The 23,614-nt window shown below is 43.5% G+C and overlaps 1 protein-coding gene across 1 annotated transcript; it reads right to left on the bottom strand.

Moving 5' to 3' along the window:
* Window positions 1–308: 308 nt before the first annotated feature.
* On the bottom strand, window positions 309–21,963 carry gna12a (guanine nucleotide binding protein (G protein) alpha 12a). The gene is made up of 6 exons (XM_076728537.1): window positions 21,228–21,963; window positions 14,540–14,758; window positions 5,595–5,645; window positions 5,302–5,502; window positions 4,855–5,061; window positions 309–3,811 (listed from the first exon to the last, which is right to left on the bottom strand). Exons 1-6 carry the CDS (start codon window positions 21,543–21,545, stop codon window positions 3,650–3,652), a joined length of 1,158 nt encoding a protein of 385 aa, XP_076584652.1. The 5' UTR covers window positions 21,546–21,963; the 3' UTR covers window positions 309–3,649.
* Window positions 21,964–23,614: the final 1,651 nt, after the last annotated feature.

The raw sequence follows: 23,614 nt of genomic DNA, 5'->3' as shown, positions 1-23,614 counted from the left end.
TATCAGAGCTCCTCTGATTAAAAGCCAAAGCAAAGGTCAGACTCTGCTGGGTAACGGAGATATCGCCTGACTTCAGCTTTACTCCTGTGCCCAGCGGTCTGATAGCTCTAGCTGATGAGCCTCATATTACATTATGTGCAATAACAGCCCATGGTTACCCTCCAGGCTGTACATCATGATATCAGGAGCCTCGACTTTCTGCTTTCTGGCTTCGCAAGATGGCTTTTAGTGTTCATAAAACTGCCCCTGGACATGAGAAAAACATGTTTGAATTTATTTTTTCCCCCACATCTCTCCTTCATTTTTAAAATCCCCTGCCATCTCACTCCACTTCCCCCTGCCTGCTAATCTTTCTACCACTTTTCACTTTCCAGCACCGGGGTTCTTGACCTCTTGCTTTGCCACATACACAAACACGCACACAGACGCACACGCTGAGAAAATAAAGAAACAGCATGTCAGCAAACGGCAGTGTATTTCACCACAGAGCACAGAGCCAAGGCACTGGGAAACAAAAAACAAAAGCAGAAGACCTCCCTCTTTTTCATCCTCTGCCTCCATCCTGCTCGCCTTTAAAAGTCTGCCGTCCGTTTATTTGTTTCGTTGCCTTTTTTCCCCCCACAGACCTTTTCTTTTCTGGTTGTTTTCTCTCAGACACATCCAGTGCAATGACGAAACTTACAAAAAAAAAACAAAAAAAAAACACTTGTGTGAGTGGAGAAGGTAGGTTAGTCAACGACAAATGTTACAGCAACGTTACAGTTACAGTGACGCTGTTAGGCAGAGTGGTGTTTTGTATTGTAAGGTTACCACATTACACACAGTGTCAGTCAGATACTTAGAGTATTCTACGTATGTACAAGACGTATGAACATGCACAAAGTGTTTAGTACAGTATCTTAATAAGTCGTGTGGAAGTGCTCACAATTCGCCTCATTCCCATCGAGGCCATTTGGACTGAACAGTCAGGGAGGGAGGAGCAGCCCAGCTGTGTCCTACTGCTGCGTACCAAGATGCACGTCATGCAAATGTTAGGAATCAAATCAATTTTCCTCTCACAGATTCTCCTTTTGAAGAGATATTAGAACGAAAATGGAGACAAGGATATGGTTCAAATTTTAACAAATTTTGAGAGTACATGCTTCTGATTGGCTGGCTGGCGTCCCTTAAAATCACATGACAGGACATCTCAGATGCAGTTTAACCACCTCCATAAATCAGTGCACAAAGATGTATTAAACTGCAAGAAACCATTGTTACAGCACCGTTTCTTTACGTACGGGTGAAACAAGGCTGCAACTAGCTGTTAATCTGTTGGTTTCTGTTTGATTCATTGATTAATCATCTGGTTTTTAAGTCATCAGAACAAGCTGCAAACACAACATGGACACACGCTCAGTGGCCACTTTATTAGGTACACCTTTCTAATACTGGGTGGTGTCACACACTTCTTTGTAAACTCTTTCTGAGATACTCAGATGTCTGGCACCAACAATCATCCCAGACATGACATGTTCTGTCTGCATGCTTTTATGCACTGAGCTGCTGCCACATGATTGGCTGAATAGGTGTTTGCGATGAGCATATGTACCTAATAAAGTGGACAGTGGAGTGTGTTATAACCTTGTAAAGTTGATATCATGATCATGAGGGCATTAGACAACAGTTGCTCATGTTTGTGGTCACCTCATGAATGTAACACCGATGTTCACTCCCCTTTTAGCTCTGGTTTGGTCTCACTCAACTCCTGAGGTAAATATTTGGCTCTTTAGCGGCTAGACACTCCGCTTTGTTCACCACTTTCTGCTTTTTGTAGCTACAGCGGGTTTATGTTTTTGCTTTTGCTCAAAACAGCTGCCTGCTGCTTGCATGAACTGAGTTCTGAAACTACAACAACGAGCTGGAAAGAGTTCTGCAGGGTCACGTGATGACAGTTCCCTGCAGGTTCATCACGCTGAACCTTTCACATTAAACATGTTTTCTGTTGTTAACATACAAATATTCACTTGTGCAGCTTTAAAATGTCACAAAACACTAAACAACAACAACTACAACCAAAGGTGACACGCTCAAATTACTTACTTTGCCCGACAAAACATCCAAAATTCAAAACTATTCAATTCTCAATGATATAACTCAGACGATTAACAGCAACTGTCCCATATGAGAATCAGAAACCTGCACACTTGTTTGATAAATGACAATAAAGTCAGTTGCTAATTGCTAATTAATTTTCTGTCAGTTGAATAATCAATAAATCAACATTGTTGCAGCACTAGAGCTTCTTTCTTGGTATTAGTGTGATTATGAACTCAAAAGGAGACCAGATACAGAAAATACAGCCTCTGTGAAGAGAAAGAACCTCATTGTGTTTCATCTGCATACGGTAGCAAACCTCCCTGTGGTATTGTTAATTCTTGTTTTGGTCACTTGCTATGGTTTTGATGTTTTGTGCCAACCTTCCTTGTAGACTTCCCACCCTGACTGCTACAGAAGTCCAAAATGGCCACCGGCATCATGGGAATAAGGTCATTTACAGTTCAAGCCTGTCATTCTCGGCTTTTCCCTTCACGTTTACAGGACAAAAAAATGGGAATGAGTAGTGTAACCATACACCAAAGCCTTCTTGTAAAGGGGATACTTAGAATATGCCTCAAGTTAAGTCTATGCTGTTGTGGTCCATCTGCTGGGATGTTGGTGGGAAACAGAAGAAGGCACTGGGATAGAGATGAACCATAATTCATGTAGGACCAGGAGCTGAGAGTCTTTAATTTGACCGCCTACTGTTACTGCCGGAGAGAGAGAGGAGGCGAACAATCTGCGTATTGTGCCGGAGAGGACAGATTAAGAGGGATAAGACTTGTTATCTGCAGCTGTTCATCTCTCGTACGACGGCCGGAGCGAGAGAATAAACACAAGCAGCAGAGAAGAGGTAAAGATCGAGAGACAGCGCAGGAGAGAGGAGGGAGCACGAGAGAGCTTCATCTCTTTCCTCTGCCAGAGTTCATTGACAGGAACACTTGTGCAACCTTATCACATAACACAGCATATGACCAGTATGAGCCCAGCCCCCACCCCTCTCCCTCCGTCACGTGTACATTAGGACAAGGCATTCTTCTGCTTGCTCTAAACTTTCTGTCTTCCTTGTTTTATTCTCTCTTTCCCTCCTGCTTCTTGCTCAAACAGCTTGTTCCGGCTACATTTCAACTGGCAGCAGTCTGACGTGGTTTAGTGACAGGGTTGTCATTAGTCATATATACATCTGAGAAAAAAAAAACAACAACAAAAAAAAACACTTTCAGTGCTCAGGTCATGTAGTCGGTGCTTTTCTCTAATTTCTAAAACACTTGAGAGCTACAAGAAGTGGCTGTCTTTCCAGCATACACACATTTATACAGGTTAAATGCAGGACCTTGTCCTCTGTGACCCTCCCAAGGGGTTTCCACAGGGGCCGACATAGGCCAAAGGGTCCAGAGTCACTTCATGGCTCCACAGGTTCAGAGTTCAGTTAAATCCACACTGTGGGTCAACTGGCTGCTCCACAGGTCAGTGTTAATATGCACTCGTGGGCCGGAGTGTCCTCCAGGCCTGGATTCATGGCTGGTTTCACAGTTTACAGTCAGGGAAGCTGTCGTCTGCAGCATGAAGGTCACTGCAGCATGATATCTTTGAGGTTTTCCTGCAGGATGGTGTCCTTGACGGCGTGAAAGACAAAACGAATATTTTCGGTGTCTATCGCAGTGGTGAAGTGGTGGAAGAGCGGCTTCCCCCGGTTTCTCCTCTTACGGCTGAACGACTGCACCAGGAACGCCTGGAAGGAGCAGAGCAGAGACACTAAATATCTGATTTGTTAAACATTATGTATATGAGACGACCTGTTTCAGTAATCAGGGAGGGGATTAGAGAAAACCTGGAGAAAGTTGATCTCTTGGCCATGCATGCGGCTAACCAGGCTCCTAATCTCCTTTTTACATGTATGCATGTGCATGACAAAGACTTCAGGCAGAGAAAGAATCAGTGTGGGTCGGCAGGATCAAAGGAAAGATTATTAAAAGTAGTGTTACATCCTCACACTCAGAATATCTGCACCCAAATAGATAATAATATGCAGGTAAGTTTCCAGAGCTGAACACATTTGCACTTAAAGGAAAAGCCGAACTTCACAGTCTTTTCACCCCGTACTGCACTGTCAACCTTTCACAAACACACTCCCAAAAATACAAATATACACGTTTTTTAAGTCAGGACTGCATTTGAATTCAGTAAGAATGCAATGACCTTCCGGGTGTACACTCATATTAACAGTGACAGGCTCTGGCTCCTTCAAAGGTGACACACCATCAAAGCGATCCACACCTATAGAGCTTCACATTTTATTACATTTATTATTCCTCAGAGAATGAACTGTGTTAACAGCAAGTGCCTTCGATACAAGAAGATCAAGGCAATGACCTAATTTAACACAGGTCTGCGCTCAGAAAGCCACGAAGGGCAAATAACGGGACAGAATATGGAGACACAGGCTCAATAACAAAGTTCAGTCTGGTATAGAAAACATTAATGATTAGAAAGGTTTAAAATTAAACCGGGGCGGTTATGCATAGAGCCTCTGCAACTTAAAATCAGCCTTTTGCTGCCCCGATCATCAGTAAAGAGGGGCGTGAACCTTTTTTGCTTCTGAAGGGGGACATGGCCTATGGGGACCAAGCTGTTGAGCCTGTCAATCCTCTGTTCACTTCATAAGGAGCAACACATGACAGGTCGCAACAGAAATTAGTTGAAAGACCGAAGATGAGCGCCTGATAATGCTGAAAACATTAAAAACCTTTGTTTTTTGTGTGTGTGTGTGTGTACCTGCACGTCCTCTAGCCTGCGTGGGTCTCCTCTGAACTCAGGAAAGTTCTTGCGGATGTCCACCGTGCGAATCTTTTCCACCAGCAGGTCTGTTTTGTTGAGGAAGAGGATGATGGACACGTTGAGGAAGAGCTTGTTGTTGACGATCGTCTCGAAGATATTCATACTCTCCACCAAACGGTTTGTCCGTCGATCCTCCATCAAGACCTGGAATCACACACACACAATTATTCTTTGTTTTTTCACGTTTTATCTGTGCATTAATTAAGGATTCAGTCGTCATCATATGACTGTTGATTTGAACTGCAGCCATGACTGAGGGAACAATCATGTTTCCACATCTCTCTGATATTTTTGTCCATTTCGCAAAGTCAAGAGAATAATGATCAGACTGTCTGACTAACCTCTCAACATCAGTGATCATCAGAAACTGTGTTTGACTTGTACCTGATCGTACTCTGACGAGGAAACCATGAAGAGTATCGATGTGATCCCATCAAAACACTGAAACCACTTCTGCCTCTGGGACCTCTGCCCTCCGACATCCACCATCTTGAAAGGAATCTTCTTGATGACAAAGTCATGCTCGACGATGCCTTTAGTGGCCTTCCTCGCAAACAAAATGTCCTGCTTGCTTGGGATGTAGTTCTGAAAAAGGGGAGATAAACATTTTCTCACAAGCTGAAAGAGGTGAAGAAATACAAAATGCCCTCGAGATTTAACTTTTCACTGTGACTCACCAGTTGACCAATGCGATCCAAGTTATCCAGGAAGTATTTGACTGACTCACTCTGCAGACAGGAAGGGAAGAAAAATCCATTACAAACGCAAAATGCAACTGAGTCATCTTATCAGGCATTAACCAAACTTAAAGGACACAAATAATCAAATCAAAGCACTTCATCAACAATTCAATTTCTCGTATTTCTTCCTTATTAGATTCACATTTCATGGAAGCTGCAGTTGTTGATTTAATAACATATTGATCAATGGCTTCTCCCCATTCAGCAAACAAAGGACAGAAACCATGTGACCAACAATAATCATATCAGTCCCATTTTATTGTTTGTAACATACTTTGCTACTTGAGAAGCTACGTTTACAGTCAGGTTTGACCAACAGCACAGTACTCTGAACTGAAGACTGTCAAGTAATATACTCGGACCATAACTGGATCGTTTCTGTTGGCGTGATCCATTTTTTTTTTATTGAAACCAGCATGACTCTAAAGCTGCATTAATCAATGATTAGGAAAAAGCTATGACGAACCCACTGCACCCTCCCTACCCGGCACTAAATAGCAGGCAGGCAAAGTTAGCAATTAGCTAGTGAGTTTAGCGGAGCATCTGGTAACTAAAGAACCAGATATTTCCCTCAGGAGCTGGTGGAGACCAAAACAAAGGTCAAAGGAGAATGAATATTTGACATGAATTCGCTGAGAGAGCAGAAAAACAAGTCCAAATGAATGCTAATGTTGCCCGATGGATGTGTAACTGTTTGCTAACACATTTGCCATGACAACTTCACAAGGTGATAATCAATCCATGTTTTGCTTGTGGCTTGTTCTGCTACACCTGATAAGTAGCCAAAAAAAAACTGCACATGCAGCTTTAAGATTGGGGAAACCTATAAAGACAAGACATTCCACCTGTTACAGAACCTGAAACGTATGTCAGCAGGCTCTCAGGAACACTGGATTCCTCCAGCCTCGCCCTGAAAGTCACAGACTACATCCAGAATCAAAGCCTGCTGCAGGCGTAGCTTGTTGAGGGTCCTTGGAGGGTGAATGTAAGATAGATTCAAGGTCCACCTTGGCCTCTCAGACCAGCTGATGCATCATCGGCAACGTCACAGCTGACCTCATGGCATCGTTCCCGACCCTGAAGGAAGCCCCAGACCAAAGGGAGGCAGAGGGAACGCAGGACCAGGACCAGGACCAGGACCTCATTTCTCCTGGCATCAGCCTCTCTGGAGAGCAACCTTCATCAGTGCAGGTGATGACACAAAGCAACAACTGCCATGCAAGAGAAGTGACTCCTCCACCTTTTTCAGGACGAGTACCAAGCCCAGTGGAGAGCCAAAGAGAAAAACCTGCTCATCCGGCATCGATCCACTCCTCCACTGACAAACCAAACAAAACAACACCAGGCCTTCCTGCCCAGCTGACCCTCAAGCATCCCACAGCCTCACGCAGGAACAGATATGGTCTAGTTTGTACTGATGCCTTCTGACGCCCAAATCAGAACCGATCAGCCCAGCAATTAGACTGGGTGTCACACCAAGTTTGGTGGAACACACACTTTAGTTTTTGCTGATTATTTCTGAAAATGCCCTGTACAGCTTAGATCTATTTTTCCTGCCATCTAAGGCAGCAGGTGAGTTCTTTTCATTTCCATACCATATGAAAATCAATTAGCTGCCTCTTGAAACTTGAGTTGTGTAATCCATCACAGTGAACATCAAGTCTGCATTCATTTTTGTCAATGCTGCGCTGTTGCTGAGTGGTAATGTGATCTGAGCGCGGGCTGATCCTTGCTGTAATGGATTACACCGCTTAAGGAAGTTTGAAGAGGCTGCTTATTGATTTTCATACTGTTCAGAAATGAATGGAAAGCAGTGGGTGTCTGGGACAGCAGCATGATATGTAAAATGGTGTGCTGTGGTGTTACAGTAAGTATATGGGATTTACAGTAAATGAGCTAGAACTTACTTAAAATTTCAGACTGTACGACAACACACGCTGTACACAGACCATAAAAAGCGCAAGTTTCAAGCTGTTAGCTGTTGACACTTAGCTTCACCATTCTTCTTTGCGCTTATGATTCCTGACAGGAGTTTAAAAGTGAATCTCTCTCTTCCTCCCTCTCTCTCTCTTAAACACACACACATTGAACAGGAAACAGCTGTGTATGTGAAAACAGTGGGGAGACATGGGGGAGGGAGGGATTAGCAAGTCAGACAGAACCCAGATACAAAGTCATTTTAGCACTGCCATCACACACACACACACACACACACACTCACACACACACATCTGGGCCTAACTGCAATATCTCATTATTCCTCTTTAAACCCAATCTGAAGACAACTTTTTGTCACGCTGATTGAACATAATTAATGAAAACTCTTCACGCCGCTGTTAAATAAATCTCCGTCTGCCCCTACAAGCCCCGTAATAACCAGGAAACGTGACCCCTGTGCGGTTAAGATGTGACCCCGTGACCCCGCTGCTGACCTACAGTGTCACAGCAATAGGAAACACAAAGCCAGGGACTCTGATTGGTTCAGCTGGACATGAGCAGGAGGGGCTGGTTGGAGGGAAAAGCAGGGAGAGGGGAATTCCCACAGATGAAGGGATACGCAAACACAGACAGACTCACTCTCTTTCTCACTCACACACACACACACACACACACACACACACACACACACACACAAAAGATCATTTGCACAGACGCAAACTGCCATCAGCAGAAATGAGACAGCCTGATCAATGATGCACTGCAGGCTTCAAAGTAAATCAAAATGAATTCATTTTATTATGCAAAGGATGAGGCTGAGTCCCTTGTAATTCAGATCTATACCTTGTAAAACTATAAAATACAGCGCTGTGTGTGTGCTTGCGTGTGTGTGTGTGTGTGTGTGTGTGTGTGTGTGTGTGTGTGTGTGTCTGGATTTGTGTGTGAGTGTGTGCGGTTGAGTAAGGCTGGAGGAATGTCTCCATTCATGGCGTGTATGGGCAGATTAGGGGCTTTATTACAGCAAAGACCTGAATAAGCTCACATTCGTGTGTGTGTGTGTGTGTGTGTGTGTGTGTGTGTGTGTGTGTGTGTGTGTGTGTCTGCGTGCCTGTCTATGTGTGTGTGTGTGTGTGGCCACAGGTATATGTGTGGCACTTGGTTTGACAACTGCAGTCCTTTCACTACAAACTGCAATATTAGCTCACCTTGTGAATACAGTGAATAAACATCTCGGGCTGTAACTAACAACTTTTCATTATCAATTTATCTGTCGATTATACTTTGAATATCAGTCACTTATTAGTCACGTAGTCGATAAAATGTCAGAAAATGCAAAAAATGCCCGAGGTGACGTATTTGCCAAACCAACACTCACTCAAATATATAAAAGCAGCAAAATACGACGTTTCCGCAGCCAATGTTTGAATCCTATACTGCATTAAAACATCATAAAATATGTTAAAATCCAAACACTTGTTCAGCACTACATCAGCACTACACACAGGACAAGTTTCAAACAAACCTCCAGGTTAGTCAGACTTATTTGGAAGAGAAAATGAAGACAGACGGCATAGTTATGACCCAAACTGTCTTTTGTAAACATCCATCAGTTCGTGCTCCGACTTCCTGGTTCAACTTACTGTACTTATGCATGCACACGGTGTTCTGTGAGGTCATGAGCAGCATTTTGGGCGTGCTCACTTTCTGTTTCTCCTCCAAATAAACAGGTCGAGATAATCTGGGAAAAGCCTGTGTTTCTTGCGCTGATGTTCCCAGATCATTTAAGTGAGCGCTGTGTTGTGTAAACTGAAAATGAGTCATGATAAACCAGAATTATCCTTTAATTCTCAAACTGAAAGAGAGAAGGTTTATCAGGACATATGATCTTACTTTTTGGCTGTTATGCTTACAGTATTTGGGCCATCACGCAGACATGGGGATTCACAGAAAAAGATTTTCCCACTCTGTAAACGGCTCTAGATAAAGTTACAAACTGTTCATACGTGAACCCACAAAGTGTTGCAGCTGCAGAGACTTCCAGGCTGAAGTCTGTGTGTGCCTGTACATGTGTGTCAGCATTTATAGCCTCTTTACATCTGTGTGTGGCTTCAAAGTTCCCTATACGGTTAACGCAAACCTCCTTTATTCAGGATGTCTGTGCTGCTGCAGACAACAGCAACGGTTTACCGTCACAGCATGATATACGGCCTTGTTTTTGTCAAGCAGAAGAGGTTTTGGTGTTTGCATCCTATATCAAACTGCGTGTTATCTGGGTGTGGTGGGAACACACAGAACCCTGCTAGTAAACAAAATCCTTGCATGTGCTTGCTTTCAGTTTGTTTTTCTCTTACTATCTCTCTTCTTCTTCCCTGTTTTTTTCTCTCTCTCTCTCTCTCTCTCTCTCTCATCCCCTGCTCTTCTTTACTTTCCACTCCTCTTCTTTCTTCCTCCCACTGGACTCTCTCTCTCCTTCCTCCCTCCCTTTCAGCCTGTGGCCCAGCTCCAGCTGTGCCTGGGAAAAGCTGACTGCGGTATCCCCGGAAAACCTCTCGGAGAGTGGAGAGAAGAGGGAGGCGGAGAGCGTCTAACTCAGCACATTTACTCCACAGTAGACATTTTGGTTTTTCTTACTTTGAGAGGATGAAGCTGGCGTTATTCTCTATTTTTCTTACTGTCAACAAAACCAACAATGTGTTAGCCCAGTGCTTCTCAAACTTTTTCCTCCGTCAGAAGCCAAAAACAGTTCATGCCCGCACTCTACAATTTTTATTAATCATCAACAATGAAGAGAGGCAGCTCATAAAAAGAGATCCAAGCTGAATTTTGATCCACACCAATCATATTCATTCAACTTAGCTTCACTCCATATTTTTCCCTCAATCATCTTCACCCCCCTGCAGAGGCCCCCCAGTTTGAGAACCGCTGTGTTCGTCTATGTCGCAAAACTTTTCAGTTCCCCTGTCTGTGACACTCAACCAACAAAGCCATTTGTTCCCACTGAAGCTGTAAATCTTCAAAAAGGGTTACAAATATATACTTTCATTTTTATGCAAAGGCAAAGTGATTTCCTTCAACAGCTGCGTGCTGGAGTTTTCAGCATATGGGAGCCAAACAGGAGCAAATCCTGCATTTTTGGGAACTATTTTCAGCCTCAGAGCCACAAGGGAAAACCTGTAGTTTTTAACATCAGTCTCATAATTGTGGCAATTCTGACTCATGCTAGCTTTGTAGTCACCACCTCTGGTGTGGAGATTCAGGAAACACGACACTGGAAAAACAATGTATATCAGGGCAAACAGCATGAGCCTTGTAATGTTTTCCAAATTAAGTAAAATTTTACATAAATCCAAACAAATAATGCCAAGTAGCAAATGGGTTAGCTGAAGCCCCAGTAAGTGTGCTAGGCTTTGAAGCCAGTTTGACGTCACATGACACACACAGGCCCAGCAAGACCTTTTCCCTTAGACTTGTATTGTGAAAGAACTGGGTGAAACACGGCGGATGCGTTTGTTTTGAGTGATCAAAACCCTGCAAAATGACTCATTCTTGATTTGAAATTGATCCATTTGGTCCAAAAGTCAGCCAGCTTGGCTGGTGGATGGCTCTGGGGCCAGTGTCCAGGTAATCTCTTCATAGCAGGAAGTGTGCCACTCTTCATGCGCCACTGAGCAAAGTTCATAGCAATGAATGGAGCCCCGCCTCCAGTGTTGTATCCAGTTCTAATGATACATCCGAGGGTTAGCTGTTATGCTAGCTAACTGCATAACTGCTCTCTTTTAGCTCTGTTTTGGTTTCCCCCACCTCCTGACCTCCTAGTGCTACAGCAGCTACATGATTCCTCTGTTCAGCAGCTAGCTGCTAACTGTGGTCCGAGTTGGTGCTGAGCAGGTGGTGTACAGTGGGTTTTTGGAGCCTGGTGGCCAAATGGGAAAAATGACATCCTGCAAAATTAAAGAATCAGCTGAACAATGCTACATTCAACAGACAGTAGCCACTGGGTTGGCTGTAATGCTAGCAAACTGCATAACAATGTACTAAACAGCCTAAGTCACTTTGTCTACACATTAATACACACGCTAGTGAGTATTTGCAGAAACAGGATGTGTATGTGTGATTGACTCAAAATAGTGTGCGTGTTTTTAATAGTTTTCTGACAATAATGGAGGTCTATGAGGATAAAGCTATATCAGGATACACAGACAGTACTTGTTCAGTTTATTGTTGGTTTCAGTCTTTTCATTGTTGACAATAGGAATAATACTGAATATCACTGGATTTATCCTTTAAGCCAGAATGGAGTCTACAAGCCTGCACAGCTGTGCCATACAAGCTTTATCATACAACGACTCCAGATAAGTCAAGGCAGTGTGACTCTAAGCTGGGCACTGTCTCACACACACCTACAGTATGTTAAGTGAGAGGGGACGGAAGTGGCTTCTGTCTGACTGCAGATTGTTTCATCACTGATAAATGTTTAACAAGGTAAAAGGTCAAACAGAAAGTAGAGCTGCTGCATCACGTCCAATAAAGTCCAAATAAACATGCTGCTCCAGCCAACGCAAACTGACCAGACAACAGGACCAGCTGCCGATGCCGATGCTGTGAGACATTCACTGTGTTGACAATACGGCTAGTGATCATTCATGACATTCTGTTGAACTATTAAGTGTCATTAACAGTCTGTCTGGCCCTTCACAGCATATTTGTAGACACTTTAAGAGTTACTTGTAACACCAAGTGGTTCTCCAGCTGCTCTGTTCTTTAAACTACAATAAGTGGCTGCTTTGAACGTGTCTCAGTTTGTTTGGTTCTCTTCAGGCAGCAGAGACAGAGATGAACTCAGGCATCTGGAAAAAAAAACATCAGCAAAAGAGCTGCCAGGTATCCGATGTTACTGTTTCTAGACATGGACATTTTTTTTCTGGGGTTTTTGTATTTATTGGAAAGTGACAGCTGTAGAGAGGCAGGAAATGGGGGGAGAGAGGGGATGCAGCAAAGGGTCCTGGCTGGAATCGAACCCAGAGAAGACTCAATACATGGTTGTTCACATCTTTATATGGAATAATTAAGCATTTCAATATGTTTTTAACCTTGCATTCACTGATTTGTGGCCACTTGGAGGAATTATAAAAAGCTGTAAGCTAAACATACTCTCCTCATGAAGTTGATATGGGAAATGTGTTGTACACGTTGAGCAGACACAGCATCATTTTTATTCATTTGAAGTTGCGCTTGTGGCCGGTAGATGAATGTAAGTCCAATATTCACTCTTCTTTTTGCTCTCTTTTGGTTTCCACCAACTCCTGAGACAAATATCTGACTCTTGCTGCGAACTGTCCACTATGTTCACCAGCTAGTTTGTTAACTTTGTCTGTCTGCGGTTTGGCATGGGTAGCTAGCACACAGAGGGTCATTTGATCCATTGCTCATATAAAAATATTGATTAGAGCAGCTTCATCGCTAAGATTTACTGTACGCAGAGAGATGCTCTCATCCATACATAATCAAATTTGTCCTATCAAATATTGAATGCCCCTAAATATTGTCCTGCAAAAATAAATTGAAAATCACCTCTGCAGAGGAGGTAATGAATTGTAACTCAAGTCATGCTCAAGGAGTGGTCTATGAATAAAGCTCCGGATTCATCCTGTTACCGTTCACTTCCTCCATCCCCTCGACTCACTGATAAGAAAACAAGAGCGCACAGCTACCCAAGTCACCTCATGATACCTTTTTAATGTTGATTTCGAGGCCTTCAAGTCATCAAAACTCAATCAATTTACTGAACCGTGCTTTGATATTTGGATGAGTAAGGGCACCATTTTATCAAATCCTGCTTTAAAGACACTTTGTCAATTTTTCAATAAAATACAGCCTTATTTTCTATCTATTGATCTATCTATGTGAAGTTATGCAGTGAAAACAGTGCAGTGTAGCGTGGCAGATGAAAGTCCACAAGGCTCCACTTCAGCAGCTCCATTTCCAGTCAAGAGAAAAATAATTACATCTTTGGTAAGTCTCCAAAAAAAAAACAAAAAACAAAAAACTTAAGTTGCTCAGAAACACAATAAAATATTTCCACAGGCTTCGCTCTCCATCACGTCTTTCTTAAGCTGAAGGGTAAAACCATCTGTGATATTATCCAGTTAATTCCTCTGAAGTTGTGAGCTTGTCAGTTATTATTAGCTACGTGACTCCTGGCTGTGGAAAATCAGTTAAACAGTATGCAGATATGTGCTGCTCTCGATTGCTCACATCACTGAGGTGATGCGGGACTATTTCAGGAACAGACGGCAAAAACATTGATGCTGCTCTTGGTCAAAGTTCAGTTTTAACCTGTAGCTGACTTTCTGACATCTGTTCTACTCTGCTGGTTTTTAACACAGTCATGAGCGGATTTAGCATAAGAGCTTTATTTTGAAATATTTCACCATAAATACATGACTATCCCTAACCCACGAGACTGCTGCATTAGTAGTTTAAGACGCTTTAAGGATGGTTTGATAGTGTTAAAGTGTTTCTTGTTAAAACAGGCACAATGGAACTGTAAAAGAAATATCCTTTTTGATGGAACTATATCTTTAAACTGTTACGGGGCACAGTCATCCATCCATCCACATCACCCTTAACAAGCAGCCATCAGTACAAACATTGTTCAAACCCTCAGAGCTTTATTCTAAAATCTACTGCAGATGCTACGATCTCCGAAGATAACAAACATGTGAATCTGAATTTGGAGAAACTGTGTAAAATTGATGCACAAGGCATCAAAATATTTGCACTACATTCACCATATTCATCATATAACATCAATAAAGACTCGGACCAAACAGATACAGAATACATATATATATATGTTAATGAAATGAAGAAAGACAATTTTAACAGTCTTGAAGCTACTTAAGGGGAAATAAAAGGGGGAAACTGTGTGTTAATCTACTCACCAGCTGGAACTCAGAGCGCCGTGCGTAGGCCTCCTGTATGCCGGTGTCCGCCCACAGCGCACTCAGTGCCATCACGTACAGCTGAAACTCGCTCGGCTCGACCCCCGAGCCGCCCACGCGTCCCTCCCACGACATCACCAGCATGCCCTGCTTCTCGTTCTCGCAGCTCTGCCAGCTGATGCCCAGCTTGTCCCGGGCGTCCACCAGCACACGCATGCCCTGCAGAATCACACAGTCAGTGCATGTTGTATAGAGGCCTGATGTGCTGTAACAGAGGCTCTTTCTAATGTCTGCACTATGTGTACAAATATTTCCTGACCACACCGAGTAAAAGAAACCCCAGACAGCACGTGCTGTCACCCTGGGGAAAACATCAACGCTGCATTTCCATCACTTTAAGGACATTACATAGACTTACAGTCATTTCCTGGAGAATTACCCTAACCATAACTACAGCCATGACTTTTCATTTCTCTGTAATCACCTGAAAATAAGATCTGTTGTGTTTTAGTGACCTTAGAATGAGCTCTTTATATCTACAGAGGGAACGGGTCCACTTCCACGGAGCCCACCGTGTTGCACTGCCATGTTTCTACAGTGGCCCAGAGAGGACAGGAAGCACGTCTGTATTCTTTGCGGCCACCGTAGAAGAGGGTGAGGAGGGTGGCTGCAATCTGCAACCTCACCACTAGATGCCATTGATCACTGGATCTTTAACCCAATTCTTCGCGCTAAAATTTAAGGACCGACGTAATGGGGCTTTGAGCTTTGTCCCCATGAGGAAGGCGAGTCTCCGCAATGTGACTGTGTAAACAGATGTCCCCACTGCATGAGTAATACAGGTCCTCACACACCCACACACACTCAAACACACGCGTCATTACCAGAACCTTAACCTAACCTTATCCAAATTTAATCATTTACATTATGGGGACCTGCATTTTGTCCCCACAAGTATGGCGAGTCCCCACAATGTGAGCAATATATAGTCACACACACACACACACCCACACTTAAACATGTACATGTGTGGCTGCTGGTGGTTTTCTGAAGAGAACCATGTGGACTGATCCATGTGGGAGGTCTCCTGCTGACTGATCAAACTAACCAACACACACACACACACACACACACACACACACACACACACACACACACACATTCAGTGTTTTCTATCTGTCTTCTTTTCTCTGTTTTCATTAAACTTTTTAAAATCCCTTTCATTGCTCCATTTCAACATGTCGTGACCCGTCTTAATAGTTTACTCTAATGTCGCTGCTGATGGTTTGTTTGATTTATTGATCGGAACAACGGAGGGCTCCACAGTAAACAATATCAGCGAACTTTGAAGTGTTTCAAAGGTCACAGCAGGTTAAGGGTTATGAGTACATGTGTGCGGTGAGTCATCACGACCAGCTAACGTTTGTGCAACACTCAAGTCTGGTCAGGTTTATTTGTACAGCTTAATATCGCATTCAGCAGGCTTACGGGCCCACAACATGAACAGCTGCCAACCCGGCTCAACTTTGTCTCTACAAAGACCAGGAAAATCCTCTAGAAACCCCTGAGCAAGGAAAGAATCTGGAAGAAATATCAGGCGAGCGAACACAAAGAGAGATTCCCCTCTTAAAATAGATGCACAAGGCAATTACAATAAAATGAAAATAAGACCTGACAGTTAGTAGAATTTCTCACTAATGCAGCGACTGTGTGTGTGTGTGTGTGTCTGTGGTGTGTGGCCTTGTGTGTGTGTGTGCAGTCTGACTGAGATGCTGCTTTGTGACTAAGTGGTTTGGAGTGTTTTTAAGTCTGATCCCTCATTTACAACGTTTTTTTGCCAGAATTAATGTTTGTGTTTTGCCGTAGGAATGAGTAAGGCTGGCAAAAACAAACCAGTGTCTGACACAAAGACACACTCGTATCCATAATCTGACACACATGTAGATCGAACACCGGCGTGCCAGCTGTGAAGTTTCAGAGAGAGTCACTGTGAGTGAGCTTTGAGTCACATCGACTCATGATTATTGTCTATGTAACCCTCTACATGCGCATCTGTGAGCCAACCTGTACATTCTCAGTTTGCTAATCTGTGTATTTGTTGCATAATCCTCCTCTGTGGTCTTGTCTGCCTCTCTTCCTGTATCCCGTCTGTTTTCCTGCTGGTCAGCCAGCCTGTTTGTCCTCCTTGTTGGTCTGTAATAAGTCAGCAAGTGTGTCTACATGTCTACGCTAAATACACCAAACCTCAGCCAAGCTGACCGGGTCTGACCTGTTTCAAAGGCCCCTCAAAATTACTGCCAAGAAATGAATCCTTTTTTTTTGCCCAGATTTGGAGGACAACCCCAGAGTCCTTCAATCTGATGTGAGCTGGTCACTTTTTTATTGTTGTGATCCTCATCAACTGGGAAATATGACAAGGCCGTGTCGTGTTTAGCAGGTATTTGCTTTGAATATAACACCTGAGCTACTCGATCGATGAAAAAAAGCATCAACTGTCCATTTCCCTACCTTGCCTTCTGGATAAGCTGCTTCACAGAAGCATTATATTGATGCCTTAACCTTTATTCAGGTGCAGCACTCAGATGACCTTCATGTAATGAAGTGAAATATAGTTCACCTTAATCCTTTAACCCTGATTCTAAAAAAGTTAGCGATATAAAAATCCTCTTTCACATATACTCAATTGAAATCAGTACAAAGACAATATATTTAATGTTTCACCTCATACATTTCGTTGATTTTTGTAAATATCTGCTTATTCTGAAATTAATGCAGTGACACCTTTCAAACAAGTTGGGTCAGGAGCAACTAAAGACTGGGAAAGATGTGGAATGATCCAAAACACCTGCTTGGAACATTCCACAGGTAAACAGGTTGATTGGTAACAGGTGATAGTGTCATGATTGGGAATGAAAGGGACATCGTGGAAAGGCTCAGTTGTTCACAAGCGAGGAAGGAACGAGGTTCATCGCTTTGTGAACACATGATTGGATGAAGGAGAATACTACATGGACTACAGGACCACTCTGGAAAACTGTTGTCAGTAAACACAGTCTGTTTGCAAATGATTTTGTTCTGTACTGGCTCTTTAAGGCCAACCATAGAGGGCAAGGCTATGGGAAACACTACTTGAAAGGGAGGGAAACGCTCTTCAAAGGGGAGACAGGTCGGCTCTTGGTGTTTGTCTTATGTGTCACTGGCCCTCAGTAGTATTTGACCGCATGGGGCTAGAAAAACATGAAAATCTGACGTCTGAACTGAAGACTTGTCACAGTCATGACATGGTCAATGGCTTTATTATAACAGCAGCTGGCAGCCGGCTGGGACTGAAGAAAGCTGTTTCATCTATCACTGTTTTGTAATTATAAAGTAGCTCTCTTCCTGCATCGATGTTGTCACTGCCGTCCTCCTCTAACACTCATGGGGAGGCAGAAAACATCCCTGCTGTGCAGTTAGAGTACAATTCAGATCAAAAACTGCTAAAATGCAGTATGCAGGTAGGTAAGCGGTGGCCCTTTCTCTGCACTGTAACAAACAAGCAGTGAGTCTTCAGCCCATAAACTTCAACCAGTGCACGCGGTGTTGAGCTTTATTTTAAAATCTTCCTGAAGATGCCAAGAATGCTGAGTTTTGAGGCTTCAGCAGCTTAAACGAGGAGCTGGACTGAGCTAATAAAGACGGGGCCGTACTCTGTGGGATAAGATGATTTTTCCAACCTCAAAGCTACTTAAAGGGATAATTAAAGGAAGCTGGAAGATAAGCGACCGAGAAAAGTCTGCATTAGACAAACAAGCTGTTCAAACTGTGCACTTGGGTTTTCCCCGCTGATTGATGTGCGTTTGGGAGAGCACTTGGTTAAACAGTGATGGCTGACAAACGAGGACGGTCAGAGCAGTGGAGATAAGGAGAACTCAAAAGCGTCATGAGCACAGGTGAGCGAGGTTAACCTACATTTGATGCATGAGGCCTTTAGATCAGTTTCACATTTCGTTTCACTTTCATTGGAGGCACACGAATAAATCCACTCTGGCAGGGATTATTGCAGAGATTTATCCCTCACTGCTGGAGGTGTAATTACGGACATTCAAGCAGGGGGACCACACCTGAACTCCACCTCTGTCATTTATTCTTATAAGCCTGATTATACTACACACCTGTGTGTTCCGTTTATCCCTCCTTCCTTCAAGCTTTGTTCTCTTTCTCTATCACGAGGTTCCCATGAAAGGGGGGATGGAGGGAATCCTCTACGCCTGGCAGGTGAGGCTGATCCTTCACCAACGCCCCAAACCACAGACACTTCTGTTCAGGTAATATCCCGCTTAATACGCCAGCGGATCCCAGCTTTACTCACTGAATCATGGCACACATTTTAAGGTTTGGTTAATGTTTCTACTAATTCTGCACAAATGGTGAATTCAGTGTCTCTTAGCCATTTGTACTTCCATTATAATTGAATGTCTGTGCGGAGTAGGATGTGCCGTTACGACTGACTCCCATATCTTCTCCTCGAGGCCAATACACTGTTTTTATTTCATGATATATTTAAAATAATTTCGCTTTTCAGTCATTAGTGCTGAAGCTATGTCAACATCAACAACATTTCTGCTGTGCAGCCAAATATTGTCTCTACTGGAGAGCCAGCGTATCCAAAAATAACCAAAATATGTCTGAATTTTGGGGATATGTCCATAAAATGATGCAAAAAACATCTGGAATGTTCAGATTTGATGGGGTGGTGCAGCTGGAGTGTCGGTGTGCGAATGTAAAGGATGAGGCTGAAGGCTGTTTTGATAATTGATCGTCTTTTTGGTGATTTTTCAAGCAAAAAGCACAAAATGTCTTGTTGATTTGCTGCTTTTCTTTGTCTTTGTGATTGTGGACATCTTCGGGTTCAGTGCTGTCGGTTGGATGAATGATTAGTAATCTGATGACATCACCTAAAGATTAATCGATTAATTGAGAAAAGATGCTTTTAACAGCTTATGGGGAAACAAAAGGGTAAAACAGTTTCAAGTATTAAGGCGTTGAGCGATTAGTCAGTTAACAATAAAATGAATCAGCAACTATTCCCACAATCTACTTGTCTTCATCATTTATCGAGTCGCTGGTTTCAGCTTGTTAAAAGTGAAGATTAGCTGTTTTTTTTTCTCATTTCTTTTTTACAATAAACTGAACATTTTGGGGTTTTTCGTTATTTTTCAGACAATCAACCAAACAAGCCAGATATTAACTTGCACTCTGAGAAATGATGATAGATTCTTTGCAGTCTTTTCAGATATTTCACAGAAACACATAGACAAGGAAATAAATAACCAATCAGGACTGGAAGTTATCATCTTACTGCTGTTTGGTGCTGTTTTTATTTGAATGTAGATTGAATATTTGTGGGAGTTGGACTGCTGGTCGGACAAAAAACAATTAATCAGGCAACATCACTTCCTGCGTCTTTCTCTATTTTCTGATATTTTGTAAACGTATTGATTATTGGATAAATTGCGACCCTAACATTTTCCATGTTGGTTCAAATGCACATGCTACCCTGACTGTGGGCAGGCTCAAATCCTGCACATCCAGTCATGTGATTTCTTGAAATTTTGCCTCTCCTGTGTCCTTGTACACATCACGCATTGTGTTCTTCAGCGGGATAGGAGGTGGTGAAATGTGTGTACGGGGGCGGGGGTGTCCTGTTCTCATGCTGTGGCCTGAGACAGCTCCGCCGCTGTATGCTGCTGTTCAGGGGAGGGCATTGTGAACTGCTGCCTTGTCTGTGCAGAAGTGCAGGCTCTTATCATCCTTGTCTGTGCTGTGTGGCACTCAGGGCGGATGTGCTCATCCCTCAGGAATAGACTGGTATTGTTAGCTGGTGAAGGAGGCCCAGCCATGACAGCAAACAAAGGGACGCGCGCGCACACACACACACACACACACACACACACACACACACACACAAACACACACACACACACACACACACACACACTTCAGGATAAAAATATGCACTATGTCAACAAAACCTCTCTGTTTGTTTCAGTTCCTCAACTGTGGGATGAAAACGTCAATATTAGGGCTGCAAATAATGATTATTTCTACCACTGCTTAATCTGCTGATTATTATGTTGATTAATTAACACTCGTTTGGTTCATAAAATGTGAGAAATAGTGAAGAATGGCCATCATGACTTCCCAGAGCCTAACTGGACATCTGCTTCCTTGTGAAGAAACAGTCCAGAACTCCAATATATTCCCGTCATAAAAGCACCAAATCTTCACATCAGGGAAGCTGCGACCAGTGATCATTGGCAATATTTTCTTGCAAAATAACTTAAATAAATGATTGATCGTGACATTTGTTACTGATTACCTTTCTAGTTGATTAACTGACAAATTGTTTCAGCTCTAGTCAATCTATCCCCAAAGATTCATTGATTAATCGCCTAATCTTTCTGATCTGGTCGATAAAGTCTCCTAAATGTCAGTGTCTCACACATGCTTTAATCATTTAACATGATTTGAAAGGTTTTATGCGTTCTTAACTAACAAAAGGTCAATTTGCAATAAAAACAAAAGGATAAAAACAGGAGTTCACAGTACAGAATATAAATCAGGTTGTTGTAAACTTTGGACTCAGGGCTGTAAAGTTTCCTTTTTAGGCCTCAAGCGCTTTATTTCCCATTGAACTTGTTCTTACCTTCAGTATATTCTCATAGATGGTGTCCCGGAAATCCAGAAGCGCTTTTTTATCAAACTCTTGCCCGTTAATGATGCGCATCTGTTTGAGGAATGTCGACTTTCCGCTCTCCCCGGCCCCGAGCAGCAGGATCTTCACCAGCCGGCGGACGGCTCTCCTCTCCCGGGCGAGCATCGCGTCTATCTCCCGGCTCCTGCGCCGCGCCTCCCGCTCCTGCGCCGCGTCCCTCTCCCGGCTCCTCTCCTTGCTGCTGCCCGGGTCCCGGCTGGCCTCGGCCGGGAGGAGGCAGCGGCTCAGGGTGCGGACCACTCCCGACATGTCGTGGGAAAAGTTCAGCGAAACTTCAGAGGGAAAATGTTCATTATAGGATGCGACCTCTGGGGTGGAAATGGCCCAGTCCGGTTACATCCAGCTGATTAAGAAAACGTTTTCAGCGGATTCTTAAGTAAAGTCTACATTTAGATGTAATGAGCGAAGCCGTTATCTAGTCTCCAGCCGGCAGACAGCCCGTGTCCATCTTGGTTAGACCGCGCCATGAACATAAATCAGTCTGGATAGAGAGGAAACAAAGCCCGCAGATGTTCACAAAGTTAATTAAAAAAAAAGTTTAAATGAGTCCGTCCAGGCCGGAGAATATGATCTGAAGTTTACCAGAAGTCAATCTGTCCATCCAAAGCGTAACAATAGTAAAACAGACACACACTCACGCGCCGGGACAGCCTATCCAAACTCTCCACACTCAGCCGGCGGGTCTGTGAACTTGGGCAGCGGAGTGAGAGCGGCTCCTCCGGGCGGCGGTGGGACGGCCGAGCTGAGGAGGAGGGCGCCGGTGCTCTACCGGAGATCACCGCCGGGGGACGCCAGAGGGCGCAGCAGAGGGCCGACACCCCGCTGTCTGCGAGCGCCTGAACAGGGTTCGACAGCAAAGTGACGTTGAGTTTATTTAATCCTTTCCCGATTGGATGAGTGACGGTGAAGTGTTTTTGATTAGTTTCCATCATTGAAGCCACTTGGTGTCTCCTGGATCCTTTGACTTGGTGAGTGGAGAACCTGGGGGCTTTTTCAGCCTCAGCGCTTTGGAGAGGAGGTCTGACAGCAGAGTCGAGTGATTTAAACAAAGACTATTATCTTAATTACTGCACAAACTAGCACTATTTCAACATTCACTTCGATTGTGTTGGCACGGGCTAAACAACAATGAAAATCCAATTTCATGTTGAAATGCTCCAACTCACCAAACTGAGCACGTCTTTTCCTTCACAGGCAGAGCTTCAATCAGCAGCACAAATATTAATGCACATTAAAAATGCAACAATCTCAAAGCGTTCAACCAAAACCTGTATGCAACTGTTCCCCCGCCAGGTTAATTCATACAAATGAATATGGTGCAGACCTAATGTAATGTGCTTCAAGCCACTCTATAAAATCTGTGTAATTTACAACCCTGCTGTCCGAAACATGAAAAAACAGACTGGAACAACTTGCTAATCCTTTTTGACATATACTCAATTGAAAACGGTAAAAAGACAGTATATTTACTGTTTGACCTCATCGACTTCATTGATTTTTGTAAATATCTGCTTATTCTGTTTGCAGAGTTGAACTTGGCAGTTTTCAGGTGTGAATGTGTTTAAGTACGTGTGGTCTCAGTAAAACTTTTTCTCCGAGCTGATTCCTCAACCAGTGTCTCTTTCCATCATCACAATGTCTCCACACTTACTCTCATCTCCTCTGTCAAACAGCCAAACAGGCCAAATCATCCATGCCTCTACAAACCAGTCCAAATCCCCGGAGAACTCGAGCTTCTCACTCAGCAAAGGAAACAGGAGACCCTCTGCTTCACAGCCTCCCTGCCAGAGAAACTAATCAGCCACACGATCCAGGCTGTTTCAGGGCCAGTTTCATGACAAGAATAATCTGCCTCACACACGCGCCAGTTGGGTCCGCAGACCCCGAGCACTCCAGCAGACTCCTTTCTGCCCACCAAATGTCTGCTGTTTATGGGGACTGTGAGCCAAGGGAAGTGGACCCGGTAGAAGCAGCCAGCTGGATGAAGCAGCAGAAATGGAGGTGGGCAGTTGTGAGGAGGAGTGAGGTCCATCAGATAGAATCCATTTGGGTACGACTGAACTGGCATGGCCTCGCCTAAACATTACTTAGTCACCAGCACCATAAAACTAATTTTCTTGTGCAAAGCGTCGTCTGAGTTTTGTCTGTTCATATGAAATCCTTTATTCTTTTGCAGAGATGTAAAGAAAAGGATTACATCAAAAAAGATGTCAGTTGTTGCTAAAGCCAGGGAAGCAGATGTCATCAAAGCAGAGAACACAGTCCCTGAATATCAATTATTCAGCCATTAAAAATAACTACAGATGGGTTTTGGTGTA

The sequence above is a fragment of the Chaetodon auriga genome, chromosome 4 (assembly GCF_051107435.1).
Source record: "Chaetodon auriga isolate fChaAug3 chromosome 4, fChaAug3.hap1, whole genome shotgun sequence".
NCBI classification, from domain to species: Eukaryota; Metazoa; Chordata; class Actinopteri; order Chaetodontiformes; family Chaetodontidae; genus Chaetodon; species Chaetodon auriga.
Note: the sequence above shows the minus strand (reverse complement) of the source record. Positions and strands in the feature narration are given on the sequence as shown.